Source organism: Sturnus vulgaris, chromosome 3 (assembly GCF_052056855.1).
Source record: "Sturnus vulgaris isolate bStuVul1 chromosome 3, bStuVul1.hap1, whole genome shotgun sequence".
Lineage (NCBI taxonomy): Eukaryota > Metazoa > Chordata > Aves > Passeriformes > Sturnidae > Sturnus > Sturnus vulgaris.
This window is the reverse complement of record NC_142245.1, coordinates 72,369,624-72,385,711: the sequence shown is the minus strand read 5'-3', so window position 1 is coordinate 72,385,711 and position 16,088 is coordinate 72,369,624. Positions and strand designations below refer to the sequence as shown.

At 44.1% G+C, this 16,088-nt stretch overlaps 1 protein-coding gene across 4 annotated transcripts; it reads right to left on the bottom strand.

Moving 5' to 3' along the window:
• Positions 1-326: 326 nt before the first annotated feature.
• Positions 327-14,272, bottom strand: POPDC3 (popeye domain cAMP effector 3). 4 transcript variants are annotated; one of them, XM_088161963.1, is made up of 4 exons: positions 14,137-14,272; positions 4,281-5,019; positions 2,434-2,542; positions 327-1,603 (listed from the first exon to the last, which is right to left on the bottom strand). In XM_088161963.1, exons 2-4 carry the CDS (start codon positions 4,769-4,771, stop codon positions 1,274-1,276), a joined length of 930 nt encoding a protein of 309 aa, XP_088018089.1. In that variant the 5' UTR covers positions 4,772-5,019; positions 14,137-14,272; the 3' UTR covers positions 327-1,273. The 4 variants fall into 4 exon arrangements, with proteins under 4 accessions (XP_088018089.1, XP_088018090.1, XP_088018088.1 ...); XM_088161964.1 differs by having other exon boundaries at positions 4,281-5,014; positions 14,137-14,264; XM_088161962.1 differs by lacking the exon at positions 14,137-14,272 and adding an exon at positions 13,714-13,880.
• Between the last annotated feature and the right edge of the window lie 1,816 nt (positions 14,273-16,088).

Genomic DNA, 16,088 nt, shown 5'->3' with positions numbered 1-16,088 from the left:
CAAGCCAGCAACTTTAAAATATTAAAAATATTATCTACTTCCAGACATATCAAGCAGCAATCCATTCTCATAAAATAGTAATGCTTCTTACTTTCAGATTACTGGCAGGCATCAGGCAGAGCAGCAGGAAGGTGAGTTAGCAAGGACATTTGGACACTTCTCTTCAAAGGCACAGTGACCCCAAGGGTCGAAACCAACTCTCTCCTACTGAAGTGCAGTCTGAGGCTCCCCTGTGTCATTAAAACACCACAGAACTAGGGAGAGAGTATCTTTTAAATCAAGAATTTCATAGGCACAGAAAAGTGACTCTGGAAGCTAAACAAGAATGTGCAGTTAAAAATTGTATTTATTGCTGCAGCTGTTTTAGTCTCTTCCCAACAAACACAGCTAAAAAGAACAACATACAACAAACTCCAATGGTTTGGCAGTAGATTGACTAACATAATTTATTGTACATGTCACAAAGGGCACTGGCACTGCAGAAGCCCAGGTCCTATAGCATCACATTCCATCAGAACGCTACACAACCATTTCCCTAAGCTGTATTTGCAGCAGTTACAGCTCTTTTATTTTTCTAATGCCAGCAATGACACTTATGTTTGTTTTCACGTAATATGTCTTAAGGACAGTCAGAGACAAACCAATTACTCATGGGACAGAATTTGTTGTTTTGGTTTTTTTTTGGTTTTTAACTATCTTGCTGTGCATTTCAAAATCTTTCATTTCTTTAAGAAACAAATCCAATGCGATCGTTCCTTAATTTTTTTTTTCTGCAAAATTATTCATGTAAAATGAGAGAATGTTCACATGGCATAAAAAAGAACATTATAAGCAAGTTGCTATATTTTGAGGACAAATTACTTGTTTTCATTGACTATTCTGACTGTATGTCATTGTGACAAAAATTTTTGAGGAAAATACAATTACAAATACCATGGGCTTGCTTTAAAAAGAAACAAAAAACAAAACAACGCACCACCACAGAGGCCACCACAATTGCAATAAGACCTCAGACTTATGATTTGTTCTCCTCCGAAACGAAAGAGAGGAAGATTAACAGGAGTGTCAACTGAAAGTAAACATATTGCACAGACAGTGAAAATGCAGAAGCCAACCTGCTGGCTTGAGACAGAGAATTCAACCTATTCCAGTTAACATAAATGGCACTTATCAGTCAAATTTGGCTTCGTCCGGTTTTGTCTCCGCTCTTCTGCTTGGCCACCTTCCGTGTCCCTCCATCGCTGTGAGGAATGGCCGCAGCTCGCTGTCCCCGCTAGGAGGGAGCGAGGAAGGAGCCGCAGTTGGCCACCCCCGCGGGCTTGTGCCGGGGGGAGCCTCTCTGGAGGTGGTGGGGGTGTTGGGAGGGCTGCACGGGAGGGGTCTCCGGCAGAGCCACGTGGTAGAAGTTGGGTAAGCGGATGTCGTACCTGAAGCCCTGCCCCACGTGCACCCTGTCGTTCAGGGCGTACAGTTTCTCGGCAATGTCGCTCCCAATTAAAATTGAGAACAGGCGGGAGATGAAGCGGTGCTTAGCGAACAGCAGGTAGAGCTTCTTCCTCCTCCAGGCCACGTACCGGCAGTCTGTCTCTGCTGTAAGTGTTACCTGGAGAAGAGAGGGTTGAACAGCCAGGTGGCAAGGTGGTGGTGGTGCTGCCCTTGCTCAGAAGGCATCCCCCTCTCCCAGCAGAACCTGCCTGCTGCAATTAGAGCCCTTTAACCGAGCCAGAGGGCTCTGGGGGTTACTGTATGCAAAAGGCAAGTGAGAAAGGTGAGTGGATATGGACTAAGCCATCACATCTAGTCAGCCTCAATGACAATATGCCTGTGTCCATATGGCATGCCTGGTTCAGTGCCACCCGGATGCCCTGCTTCAGTCCTGCACTGCCTGCTCCAGTCTTGGCAGCCTCAGCTGAAAAGGCAGGTCTAAAGAAAGCTCTCAACAAATGCCATTTGTCCTCGTGACACCAGACATCAGATCCAACACAGACAGGAGCCAGCGTGTCAGTAAGTGACAGCAGAGCTCACAGAGCACAGGGCAGCCCCGGCTGACACCGTGTCCCATGCTGAAAACTGTGCCAAGCTGGGTCACAGGCACGTCTTCCCCTGGCTCATCTCCCGTTGGGAAACCTCTCCAGCAACAGCTTCTTCCCACCCAGAGGAAACCTGGCTTCTCAGGGCTGAATATCCATGCAGCCAAAGCTTGCAGAGCCTGCCTCCCAGACTAGCTTCAAGAAAATCCCTGTTTGTTGGAACAAGACACAAACAGCAAAACCAGTCCAACAGATAAGGAGGACTTCCCAAACTAATGGGACGCCACTTGTTTGCATAGTATCACAAACTAAACCCACAACTGAATAAATTTATTTCTAAATAAAACAGCACTTGAAGTTTTCTGCAGCACTAGGAAAAAAAAAAGAAACCCCTTAATTTTACCTGGAAAATTCCCTCTTCTGTGGGTCTCAGTGAATCCCATTCAGGAGAGTCCAGAAATTGAAGAGGAAAAATATAATGCAGAAATTCCCCATCAACTGTTACTCTGATCCTACCAAGACAAGACGTGTTAATCTGTTAGCACTACCTGTACACCAGCAATGACTACTACAAGAATATACTATTTCTACTGTCTGAGGAATTCAAATATAGCTTTAAAAGCATGAAAAAGCAATAAATGGACAGCATTATCCTAATTATATTTTGAACCCAACTTGCTCAAGCCAGCTGAGAGAGAATACAAGACAATTGTGCAACTGAAAGGGGAATCTTTTCAGGCCTAATTCAAACCACATTATCCTCTCTGTGGTAGGTCTGTGCAGTGATGCAGAAGCTTTGCTATTAAAAGGCCATCATGCACTGGAGAGGTGAAAGACCAATGCCCATAACAGCATTTACCTGCTTCCCCTGAAAACCATTAGATTTACTTCTAGTTTTGGCAAATACACATTTTAGAGAGAACAAAGTGGCAGAAACTGGGAGTGGGAAGAAGGAGTGCCCCACAGCATGTGCTAGGTAGGCTTCTCTCCATGTTTAACAGGAATTACATGGCCACAGGACTATGTCTGGAGCCAGAACAGCCTGGAGGTATGGGATCTCTGTGTGAATGCTGTGGCCTTCTGAAGATGCCAAAGATAAATTTTCCTTCCTTGCTACTTTTTAACTAATCGATAAATGTGAAGGCACACAAGCAGCCCCGTACCACCTGGTGAAGGGCAGCAGGAGCTCTGGGTGATCACTGACTGGCTTGGCATGTAGAAGGATGGATACCTCTCCTTTGGTAAGACCAAAAGTGACTTCTATGAGGTACTTCCTAGAGAGCTCCCAAGAACGCTCTAAACCAGGGTGTTCCTAAGAAAAACTGCCCACAATCCATTTTGTTCATTGCAAGTAGTCCTAAATCAGATGAGTGTTGAGCTGCCTACAGGTTCCATCTATCCATGCAGCAGGCTTCAAAAAGCACCCTCCAAGTGTCCCATCAAGGGCAGTCCATTGCATCACCTCTGGGAGTCCAACCTACTCTTACGGGGGTCTGGGACTGCACCCTGCTTTGCATACAGTACAAAAGCTAGTGTTTCCTTCCAGGAAAGCACCAGCAAAGCTGCCAGGAGGGTCTCCTGGAAGCAGGGAGTACAAGCAGGTGGATTTACTACCTCAGGGTCTAACATAGGGCCACTGTATACAGTAACAGTAGATCCAGTTCTGCAAGTCTTGATAAGGCTCACCTACATCCTCTTGTAATGAAAGGGCACTTTTAAGTCTTTTTCTCTTCCTTACCAATACCCTTCTCCCACTCCCTTGAAAGCAACCAAATACAATCTGTATCAAAGTCAAGATCTCTGTTAAACAGAGTTTATCTCAGGATATTCAGTTTTGTAACTAACTTTTTGTCCCATTTCAGATGATACTAGTAAAGAAAAATAGGACAGATGCTGTGCTCTTCAGCTAGGCAGTAGATAGACAGCAAGCCATAACCTGAACACTGAAAATCCACATTTATTCCCTTTGTCTGCCCAACCTGTTAAATGCTATGAGAAAGCATCCTGGAAAAGAATAGCTTAAAATTCTTTTCTTTATGCTATTACAGATTCTGTGCTTAGTGTTTTTATGCTAATGCCATCCTAGACAAGTATATTTAACCTATTAATATTTATATCACTTGCATTAATATTTAATCTATTGTACTGGAAAATAAACAACACACAAATCAAGCTCTTTCTTTTTTTTCTTTCATTTTCAATAAGGAGAGGAAAATAAAGATATTTGCAGAAAACCTGAACAATACGAACCTGCCTGACACAAGCAAGGACAGTTTGTCAATAGGTGTTTTGCCCTGCATGGCGTAACAATGTTCTTTCTCCAGGGTAATCACTTCTGCGTCGCAGCACAAGACAATCTTCCTGTACACAGTCAGGGAAATTCCCAGAGGCTGGAAGAGAGCACTGTAGAGTTCCTGGAATTCTCTGTCAAAGGCAACACTCCGGACTTGGTAGGTGACATATACGAACTGGACGAAACATATAGCGAACAGCACAAAATTCCAGGAGAATATATCAGCAGCACACACATCCAGCCAAGCCCAAACAGAAGAGCAGAGAAAGCCCAGTCCAAGCAAGCTGAAGACGTAGAGGAGCCCAAAGAATCCACTTCCTCCCATGAAGCCCACAACAAAAAAAATACTGGCTAGGTGGTAGATAGATCCCTCTGCCTCTTGCTTCCAGGTGGTACACGTGGGATGTGCATATATCAGACTTTCCCAAAAACTTGCATTTTCTCCCATGGCTGGAATAATTTTTTGATTCAGCTGAGTCTTGAAAATTTTTATTAAGAGATGCAGCTAGTTTTGGTTTTCCTTTGGTTTTCCATTCTTGCAAACTCTGCTCAATAATCAGGTAACATCAGGGTCTCTCGGTAGTGAAGTTGCACTTAGGATTTCCAGCAACTAAGTAGCTAACATTCTCAGTGCTGTTTCTCATCAGTTCATCCATTGTTTTGACTTTGGTCATGTCACCTGTAGCTTCATCTGATCTAGACAAGTAAAGAAAAGATGAATTACTTATAAAATTATTTTCACCAATAAATTTTATCAATGCTTTATTGCCTAAAACCACAGACTGCATTATGATCCAATTACCCTTGCAGCTCTGTGATTCCAGGATCAAACTTTAATATTCATTCAGCTGAAAATCATGTTTTCTGTATCTGTGATTCTTGTAGCAACCATTGAATTGCCACTGAATCCATGTAAAGCTTGTGTTGCATTCACAGCATCCTGTGACAAGCCTCTGTACAGCCTCACTGCTGAGAAGGTAGTTGGCTTTGTTCGTCCAGACCCTGCCCCCTGAGAGCCTTTAAAAATATCCTACCCAGCTCCTTAATAAGATGAGACAGTGAACTCTTCTTCCTTGTTCACCTCCTCCATCTCTCTCTTGATTTCAGTCAAATCATTCTCATTAATGGGTTGAGCAAAACTGCTCTCTGTTCCTGGACTCAACAAACTCCATTCCCAAACACCACAACAGGGGAGACACAAGTGTCACAGGGGATGGTCTTTCCTACTACAAGGATTACAGGCAAAACCCCCCTGTCATATATAAGGAAGACTAAAAAGCTTAAAGCCATCTTGATACAGATTATGTTATTAGAACGTGAAGTAAGTGGTGCTGCAAAATATGACTCAAGGGACATTTACAAAGCAATTTTATAACATTCAAATTTCTACATCATAGAGTTTCATGCCATGGACCACATAATTTTATTGTACAACACTCTAAAATGTGAAACATGCTATTAATTTTCATATGATGATGTATTCTTAAGAGTTTTAAAAGGAAAACAGAACCAAGAAGCATGAAAGAAACCCCAAAATAAATCTAAAAACAAGAAGTCAAAACCAGCTTTCTATATCTGTCTTTTAAAATAAAAATACATGCTTCAATGTGGGATTATACATGGCAGAAATTGAAAAGCCAGAATATATTAGTGATGTAATCAGAATTGAAACCTTCCAAAGCCTTACTGTCTTGTCATTTTCCTGGTAGAACAGCAAGGAAACTATCTTGTTATCAAAATTATCAGATTCTCTAGGATATCAAAGTATTTTGGTTTTTTTCCCCTCACAAGAGCCACAGAAGTCAATACTTTTAAAGCATTGCTGTTGCAGTGAAGCGTCCAGCATCATTCAGCAGGGCTTTCAGTGCTGCTTCTTTTACAGTGACAGGTCTAAGAAATTAATAAAGAAAATTTGTATCGTATTTCCTAGCCACCACAGCATGACTTCTTTAAAGTTTATTCAAACCTCAATATTAATTCTATGATTGAATAACACTGGTGCTAAATAAGGACATAAAATCTCAAACAACTGAGCAGCAAAGCTCAGAACAAGAAGTTAGGAGGAGACTCCCTCTCTGGGAGTGGTGATAGGAAAGTCACTGACCCATAAAAATACCACAGCTAAAGAGCACAGAATCTCTCCAAATTACAGTGCTCAAAATCCTCCTGCAGTATAAGAACCGGCATTACAAGAATAAGGTAGTTTATAACTATAATCTTTTCAGTTTGTTTCTTTATCCAAATACTCTCCTCTGGTATTGGATCCCCCTCAGATGTAGGATTTATCCCGTGGAGACTGGGAGATGGAAACTGCATCAGTTATAAAGAAGTTACCTAGGTATGGTAGGATCATGAGGAATTTTAGGAATCAACCTCTGGGATCAAGGGGTTTAGGATTTTTGAATCAAAAGCAAATAAAACTGGAACATGCAGTTCCCAGACCTTGTGTTTTGAATTCAGTCAGTATTTCCACTACATGGACAGGAATCAGTGGCAGAAATTTTTTATTTCACTGATTGTTTGTTTAAAATAGAATAACTGATAACAGTGATTTTGGATTATTCTTAATACTTCTACTCTTCTGCCTATATCATGCTCCAAGCAGTTTTACTGAAGATCCTAATTTCTAAATGAAAATAATAAAAATCAGTGTTTTGAAGGGAACCATGACTGAGGGGATACATTGGATACACTGGAAACTGCATGCATGCCACAGAAAAAAACACGGTGGATCAGTAATTTACTTTACATTACCAAGTTCTGATCATCATGTAAGGTCACACGTTGCAGTAATTTGACATGATATAATAGTATTTTCACAGAATGTATGTACAATTTTTAATTCACTCATTGCACTCTCGGTCTGCCAACACTACAGCTCACTGTGCTTCTGTAAAGCATCTATTCATGACAAGATGGGCCAAAATAATTTGGAAAGAACAGCACACCACCAGGAAATGGATACAGGGTCACCATATGCAAAAACAAAGTCCTGAGAAATCTGTTCTGCATTTGTAACTGTTCATTTTCAGAATGGGACCCGTCTTCCAAAACCACACTTATGTGGAAGTGGAAAATTCACACTTATTCCATTAGCTCTACACAATGAGAACTTTTACTGTGCTGCAGCATCTCCCAGACTGGAAAGGGCCTCTCTCCTTCCAGGCAAGAGGAATGGCAAAGGAAGGGGGCAAGTTCTAGCCCAGAGCACAGCCTTACCAGCACAACACTCTCCTGAGCTACACAAGGTGTGCAGGCAAAACCAAATCCTCTGGAAATACTGACAAAACCTACTCCTAAATGGGACTGATTTCTCAGGGTTATGGTGAAGGGCAGGCATGCTTGCTGCCAGCAAACTGCAGGCAGAAAGAGAAAATGCAGCTCTTCTCAAATAAGAAATGATTCTAATATTTGGGAGCTAAAAATTGTTGGCAATTGTAAATAGAGCAGAGATAATAATAGGTATGAGTCTAAGTATAGTAAAATTTCCAATTTTGAAAGGTATTCAGAGCTAGAAAAGGCCTTTCACATTTTTCTTTATAGCTCCTACAAGTTGAGAGCTTTGGAGCAGTCACTCTAATTCACCTACTGCAAGTGAGGTTGTGGGGGAGAAAAAAAATCCCCCAAACCAAAAAACCAAACAGCTGTAATACCAACTGAGTCATCCTCCACAGCAGCACAACATAACCATTTGTAAGCACCCGGAGGGGGCACCATCCTGTCACTGAGGTGACTGAGGTGTCACTGTCACTTTGGCCTTCTGCTTTGTTTGATGCCCTGCTTCCATCGCCCTGGCCGTGGTGAACTTGCCACAAGTTCATCTGATGGTGGTGATCCAGCAAGCAGGAAACTGCATCTAAAACACGTGTCTTGGCTGATAAAGCTGAAGAACTGTGTCTTCCCAAGCAAACACTGAGTACTTTCTACCCCATCCCCTGCCTATGGAGCAGGAGCACCATGCACAGCACACTCCCTGCCATGGGGCTGCTGTAATCAGAATGATTACATTGGCATCTGCAGGCTGCCAAAACCAGAGCTTCATGCAGGATGAGTCCTCCCAGCTCGGGAAGGAGATGTGCCCTGCCAGCACAGGCTGAATTACTGACATGCTTCAGAGTGTCTTGCCCCACCACACATCCCACCTTCTCCAGCAGGAGCCGATGAAGTGATGCGAAAAATCAGCCCAGGCTGGAGATGTGAGCAATATACGGTGGCATGGACTCCTTTAAAATAAAAGCAGTGCTGAGAGGACTAAGTTGTCATCACAAAGTGTTAAAATCAGAGTTTGCTGAAGTTTCAAAGTAAAAAATGAAGTATTTCACTTATACACTACCAAATAAATACCTGCCGGCAACTTAAAGTTTCATATAAACAGTACACTAAACCAGTCAAAATAGAAAGAATTTGCATTGTACAAATGCACATTACAGCTTTCCCCCTCCTCAAATGGGTGTTTCTCCCCTACACTGCAGTGTTCACACAAAGAACTGCCTATTAGGTACATTTTAAATTTGCTGGAGACCCACGTACTTTACCCCATTTTTGTTACTGACGATTCAAATTCAACTCTGAGAAGCTCTGAGTGTTAGTTAGTTGTTACTGTGTCTGGATCACAATAATTCCTGCAAAAAAGAAACTATAAAAGCCCTGAGGCCACAAGAAGTTATCTCTTTGGTGTTTTTTAATTAAGTCAAAAGTGAAGCTCTTCAGAATTTGAATAGCCCATTCTTTAGTTGCCTTATCCCAAGTACTCGGAAAGAAAGCCCTCAGCACTTTCACACTGTACATGTTGACAGGCTACAGAGCTGTACATGCTAATCATGTAACCAGCTTGGGTGAATTGTTTGCTACAGGATTGAAAGCAAAAGGAAAGATTTTCCTTTACATATACACTTCTTTGCACAAGATGTGGATTTATCACACTACAGTGTACATGTTTATACATGAGCTAGGAGTCAGAGCCTGGCTCACCACTCCAGCAGCCCCCAGGGGTAAGGCAGTCCCTCCAGCCAGGGTGTTCCCCCTGGCCTAGACACCCCCATTTCCAGAGGGATGAGCTCCAAACACCCCCTCTAGGCTCACAAAATACATTTGGTCTAGCAATCATTTAGATTATAAAAAGAAACTGCTCCTTAATATCACCAAGTAGTTTCATATGCAATGTAAAGGCACACGTCAGTTGAGATACCCTTTCCTTCCACTGCCCCTACATCTCTGGAATCCCCTCTGTGGCCCCCACTGCCCAGCTCTCTCTCCCAATCCCTGTTTATGTTGCATACTTTTCCCAAGCTGCTTTCCTTCTGCAGGGGGCTAGATACCCACAAAGATGAGAGAACTAAACTCTTAATTGCAATGCAGTGTCTAACTCAGGGCACAGAGGAGCTCTGCACCTACAGAGAGCTCTGGCTACGTGCCTCCAGGCAAGTATGTGCAGGTAAACCAGCTGTTTTCAGTGATAAACTCTCCCTGGACACTCTTCAGGCTGAGAACGTGCATGCAGCAATAAGGACAGTAACCAACAACACGAGCTACATTACCTAAAACTTCTTGAGACTATATCCTAGAGAAAGTTGTAATTACAATATTGGAAAACACAATGTTTCCCCAAAAAAATACAGCCTGCAGGAAGGTGGAAGGAAGATGAGGAAGAAAAGGACTACACAATCTAAAAGACAACAGCATCAAGATAATCAGTCACTATAAAACTAGATATATTCAGACTTCAAAGACACACAAGCATACAGAACAAAGGTAATTAATTAGTAGAATGGCTTTAGGCATTTCTTCTGCTAGGAATTAAAGAAGTTAAGATGCTGCCTGGTCCCTAAAACAAATCTGGGTATACTATTATTCAAAAAGTTATTTACTACAATTCTATTTTTCATGCTACAGCAAATCACATTAGATGATCACAACAATATCTCCTGGAATTTCATCTTAATTTATTTGATATAAAAAAGTTGTATATGCCTAGAAATTTTTGGAGCTGATCTTCCCAGAGAAATCCAGAAGCCTACCTCAGATATCAAGTAAGAGCTACTTTAGACAACAGAAAATATGGAACATAGGTATATCTCCCAAATTATCCCTCCTGTAGACATTATAGATGAAATCTTCACCAGTCTGGAGCCAGCATCCCTTCCTGTGAATGGTTTTCAAAGAAAGGGATGTGAATGATTTACCATGGTGCCTGTCTGCAAACCGAGCAACCAAGCCTCAGGATCCCACTCCCTGGGTGAGCATCCTCATGGCAGAATGAAGAGGGACTGCAGTGCAGTTCTGTGTCCCTTCTGCACAACATCACAGCTGCAACAAGGGCAGCAAGTGACCCACCCACACGAGTCAAAATGAGTCACTGGGAGCACGCTCATGGGAGGAGAGAAGATGGATTAGCACTCCCTGGGGTTGAGGCAGGCATCCCGTGCCCCATTCCTGTCTCATCGCTGTCTCACCCACTGGATCAGTGCTCTGGGCAGAGGCTGTCACATGGAAGGTGAAATGTCTCAGGAAAAGCAGTCAGACCACACTCTTCCTAATCCTTCCACTACCCACCTGGCCTGCAATTCCCAAACAGGACCTGCCACACCAACATCATCCACGTGATGTGGTACCTTCCCAGACAGGAAACCTTCTGGGAATGCTCAGAGCTGCACAATAGGCAGCTGGGGCATGTCCAGCCACCAGTGGTGTTTCACTGCCTTCAGGGCAGTTCTGAGACATGCCACCAGCCAAGCAGGACTTTCCAGGGCCAGAGCCCTGCTCTGGTCAGGCAGAATTTAGGCTACCATGCTAAAGTTTGTTCAACCAAGCAGCCCCTTCAAGCAGCCAGCTGCTGCCCAAGCCTGGAGACACCCCAATGCCACCTCTACACCAAACTCCATGCTCCACATGAAGAACCCACCAAATGGCATGAGGCCAGCAACTGCTCGTCCTCCTTGCCAGCTGGGCCTGTCTCCCATCCCCCTGCTGCAGCAGATGCAGAGGTGCTGTCTCCAAAGCACAGCTCCTCAACAGCAGAGGTTCCATGGGACTTTCCACTCATTGAGCTTGTTTGGGTGCAGCTGGGAAAGACTGATTTTGCCTACAATTTGCTTAAAATCCTACAAATCTTTTTAAGAAGTGGAAAAAAGCTGGGCAGGGGGAGGCCTTGAGAGAAAAAGAAACCCAACAATAATACAGAAAGAACAGTTTAAGGCTCGTTAAGAGCACTGCATACAGTGAAACTGGTATCATTTAGTCTTTAATTATTTAAAGACGACAAGAAAACTACACACAACTTCAGTACTTCAACAATTCCTCATTATCACTGTAACATATACAATGCAACCCTCTGTGGCTGCGAAGCCAATGTTGAAGATGCTGTCTATTTCATCATCTAGAAGTGTCTGAAATGAAAAAAATTACATATTTCGATTTGAATCAGAATTAATGAACTATAAGTAGATATGGTATTCCCACCAAATTAAGAAGTATAATCCCCGCTCTAATTTTTTTAAGAACTTTTGCTCCTCGAAACATGAATATGGAATGGCAGTCAGACTTTTTTTTTTTAAATCGTCAGCACTTGGATAGATTTGACCAAGGGTCTTGAATATTGAATAGTATTACCAAAAAACAATTCAGGGGGTCTGTTTTATTGTGTTTGAGAATAAAACTTGATATGAAGTACAAGTTAAAGCTTCTCTCCAGTTCAAATTTTAAATTAATAGTGGAGAAAGTAGCCACAAGCCATATTTCACAAGTGCTTTAAGAGTGGGTTAATGAACTACAGCTGAACTCTGCAGAATTCTGCTTAAATGAGTTTGTATGGTGCAGTAGTGCCTTTCAATGGGAATGTATTCCCATGAAACCAACCACCTGACATGAACTTCATTTCCCAAAAAAGAAGAAAACACAGGCTGCCTATCATCATCTGGAGACACTGACCAGAGCTCTTCTTTGCAAGGTAGGGGAACACACTAAAATGACAAAACAAAATCTCTCTGAAGAAGGCACACACTTAATAGAAAGATCAAATGTAGCTTCAGTTAACAACGCTTTTATTGAATCCTTAATGAACTGTTCTCAACTTTTGTCATAAAAGCTATAAGATATCTGTGAAGGCAAAGTTTGTGTCAGAAACCACAAGTGACCACAAAGTTTGTGTCAGGAAACACAAGTGACGACAGTTACCATTTTCTTCTGTTTCACTAGAGGACTTGCAGTATACTTACTATTTTGTAGACAAGGCATTTCTTTAAAACTTGACATTTCAAGCTACTTTATTATTTTGCACCACATGTAACTTTGTGGAAAGTCTGAACAGGACCAGTTCTGCAGAAGTGGAAACCATCCCTTGTTTTGCTGTGGTCAGTAAAGACATTTTAACTTGTATATATACAATCATACTCCCATTAAACAACGAAGTTAGCAAGAAGCCCCAGTTCTGGAACCCAGGTTTCATCGATGATATCTCTGTAACACTATCAGTGTGTATACTCTGTGATTCAGTATTGTAAGAGATCTGCTACATAAGATATTTGCCCATAAAGTAATCACAGTCTAAAGGCACACAAAGATTAACAGAACAGATGAAGAAAATGTGATAAAATATTAGAGTTCGGAAGAATGTGTTTGGCAAAAAAAAGAATAGTAGTTTGGGGAAGAAAAGTGCTTTGTCTTGCTCGTTCTATCTTTGGAAAGGAGCAACTGCAAATGCAGTTTCAGGGTTCATCTGCTCTTACCATGAGTTGATGGAGAGGGAGAAGAATCAAATAATGCCAGCCTACGACGCAAAACCCCAGCCGGAGGAGGAAATCCCCGGATCCCGATGTGGTTTTGTGACAGCAGAGATACTCTCCTAGTCAGCTCTCCTATCCATGAGCGGCAGCAACCGGGCAGAACCAGAAACCCCGCTGTCCTAAGGGACAAGCCCGAGACACACAACCAATGGTCCCACTTCAGACAGAGCCCTGGCGGGAGGAGCGCTGGGCAGCGTGTCGCGCTCCTCTCTAGAGGGGACACGGCAGAGCTCTCCAACTTCCAGGCAGGGCTGACTCGGGAGCTCCGGTTACCCCCGCCGGGCACGCAGCGGGGGAGGGCTTCCCTCCCGGGACAGTGACCCCTCGTAACCCGCGCTCAGGACGCCGCCGAGCCCTCGGGGCGGGCAGCGCTGCCCTGACCGCCGCTCCCGCCGCCCCTGCCCCGGCGCGGATGTCCCGGAGCGCGGCGGTGCCGGAGGCGGTCCCGGCTCCGCTCGGTCCCGGCTCCGCTCGCCCCCGGGCATAGCGGGCGGCGCTCCGAGCGCTGCCTGGCTGGACAGCGCCGGCGGGGGCGGGCGGAGGCAGCGCCGGGGCTTCTGCCCGCCCCGGCTCGGTTCGGCTCGGCCCCCGCCCTGCCCGCACCCCTTACCTGCCCCGCGCCCCGGAAAAGTTTCCCGGCCGCCCAGACGGGACGGGCTCGAGCTGCCGCTCGTCGCCGCTGGCGGTCCCGGAGCCGCGGCTGTGACTAAAATAGGCAGAGGAGCCGCGGGAGCTGCGGGCGGCGCCAGCGGGGCCGGCACCGAGCGGCCGCAGCGCGCAGGCGCCTCCGCCGGCACCGGGGTGCGGAGCGGGGCAGCCCCGGGGGAAACCCGGGAGAGCTCCGGGGGAGCGGGACCAGGTAGGGCCGGCGGGAGCTGCCGCCTGTCCCGCAGAGCCCCTCCTGCGGCTGGTGCCGGGCTGGACGGGCACGCCAAACCTGCCGCTCCTGGCGCAGCTGTCTGGGGTTGAACTGTCTGCAGCTGCTGCTTTGGAATAAATGAAATTGCAGTTGTCCTCTCTTTCACCTACTCACCCCAGCAAGGTGTTTCTTCAGAAGGGGGATGCACGCCTGCAGGGTCGCGTTCATCACAAGGCTGGCGCACCATTCATACGCGGTTTTCAGTCAGTTCTTTTCGGAAGGAGCAAACGCCTCCCCAGGAGCACAGAGGTGTGGGTGCATGAACCTTTCCATGTGCTAGCTACGCACTGCTCTGGTCACCACTGTGTGTCTCGGGGAGAGTTTATTGACGGGGGAGGAGGAGGAGGAGGCAGATTTACAAGTTGTTAAGATAGAAAAAACCACAGGCTATTGAATGTGCAAGCCCTGTTACTACAGAAGCTGTTTGTCAGTAACTGGAGCATAAGCAATAACATGTTCTAGGTGGTAAGAGTGGAGAAGCCGGTGTGTGTGCCGGGGGCCAGCTCTGACCTCCCACGGCGGGCAGGCGCGCAGGGCAGGGCACTGACCGCACCTTCTCCAGAAGGTCAAGGACAGAGCAACCTGTCCTGCTCCAGGTAAAGGGATCAACACTTCTGAGAACTTGCTTTCCCGAGAGGATTCTTTATTTTCAAAGATTTTTTCTTTTTTTTTAGCTCCATGTTTGCCAGGGAAGAAGATGCATACATTTTTTGAATAATTGATTCTCTTAAAACTTGAGAAAGCAACGACCCAGAGCACTCTTGGCTATCCTGGGTTATATATATTAAAATCTTCATTATCTAATTGCAGTACTTATTTTTATATTTATTATTTTTGAGGGGAAAAAGTATTTATATATATATTAGAGGATGTATTAAGGTTCTTGTAGTTAATGAAACACTTAAAGGGGTTTGCAGTGCAGTGCAGCTCCAATATTTACTTTTCAGACATGCTTTTTTACAACTAGTTTATGCTATTTCACAATTAGTTTAATTTTAGTAGTATAAGTTGAGAGACTTCTGGCAAAACTGAGCAGTACTGATTCATTTTTTTTTCCCATTTCATTCTTTATACTTGGGTGGAGTTGAGAGCACATATTCAGATTTATACCCAGTTGCATTAGGCATAAATTTGCATGTTGTATTTACTCTTCACTGGAATGATAAAGGGATGAAGAAATACATAATAAAAGAAGAATCCTAAAGTGTTTTATTTGATCTGTATATCTACTGAGATTGCATTATTCCAATAAACCACTGTAACATCAGTTAAAATATGCTCCCTTTAATCACCATAAAAGAAGCAAGAAAATACAGATGGAGTATCTGTAAGATACTTTTTGAGTTGTATTTAGTTGGAAGCAATGGCCATCATAATCCTCCAGAGGTATATAGGAACAAGAACCACTATCATATTTTTGATTTTAAATCAGTCAACTCCACGTCAATATTATCTAGTGCTGTAAGACTGAGACTACGAATTGCCTTCTCAATTTAGCCTTGGAAATCAAACTTGGATGAGAGACCCAAGGGAGGCAACAATAAGATGGCAAAGCTGCCACGTGCTACAAAGAGACTAGCTCTGCCCAATGTGCTTTCAACCAACTACTTGAGTCACCAGATTACGCTGATATATTTTAAACTGCTGGTTGTACTTATATAAATGGTCTGTTTCTAAAAGGTCAGATAATCTAGTAAATGTAAAGCCAATTTATAACCAATATTATTCTTTGGAGCAGTATGGCAAGATATAAAGGTCATACTTAAAGGTAGACTTACAAGGGAGCCTGTGGTAACATTCAGAAATCCAATATCAGACTTGAGAGGCTGTAGGAGACTTTGTGACCCTGGATCAGGAGAGAGGCTCAGCTGTGGCAAATGCTCTGCACAGAGGGTAGGAAGGCTGCTGGCCAAGGGGCCTCAAGGGCCAGCTGGGAACTCATAGCAGAAAGGGCAAATTAATTCCAGTTGGGCTGGACAGGAGCCTGAACACTTGAGCAGGCATCTTTGGGCCAGTCCCACTGCTTAGCCATGAAACTGGGCATTGTGAGCTTCTGACTGTAAATA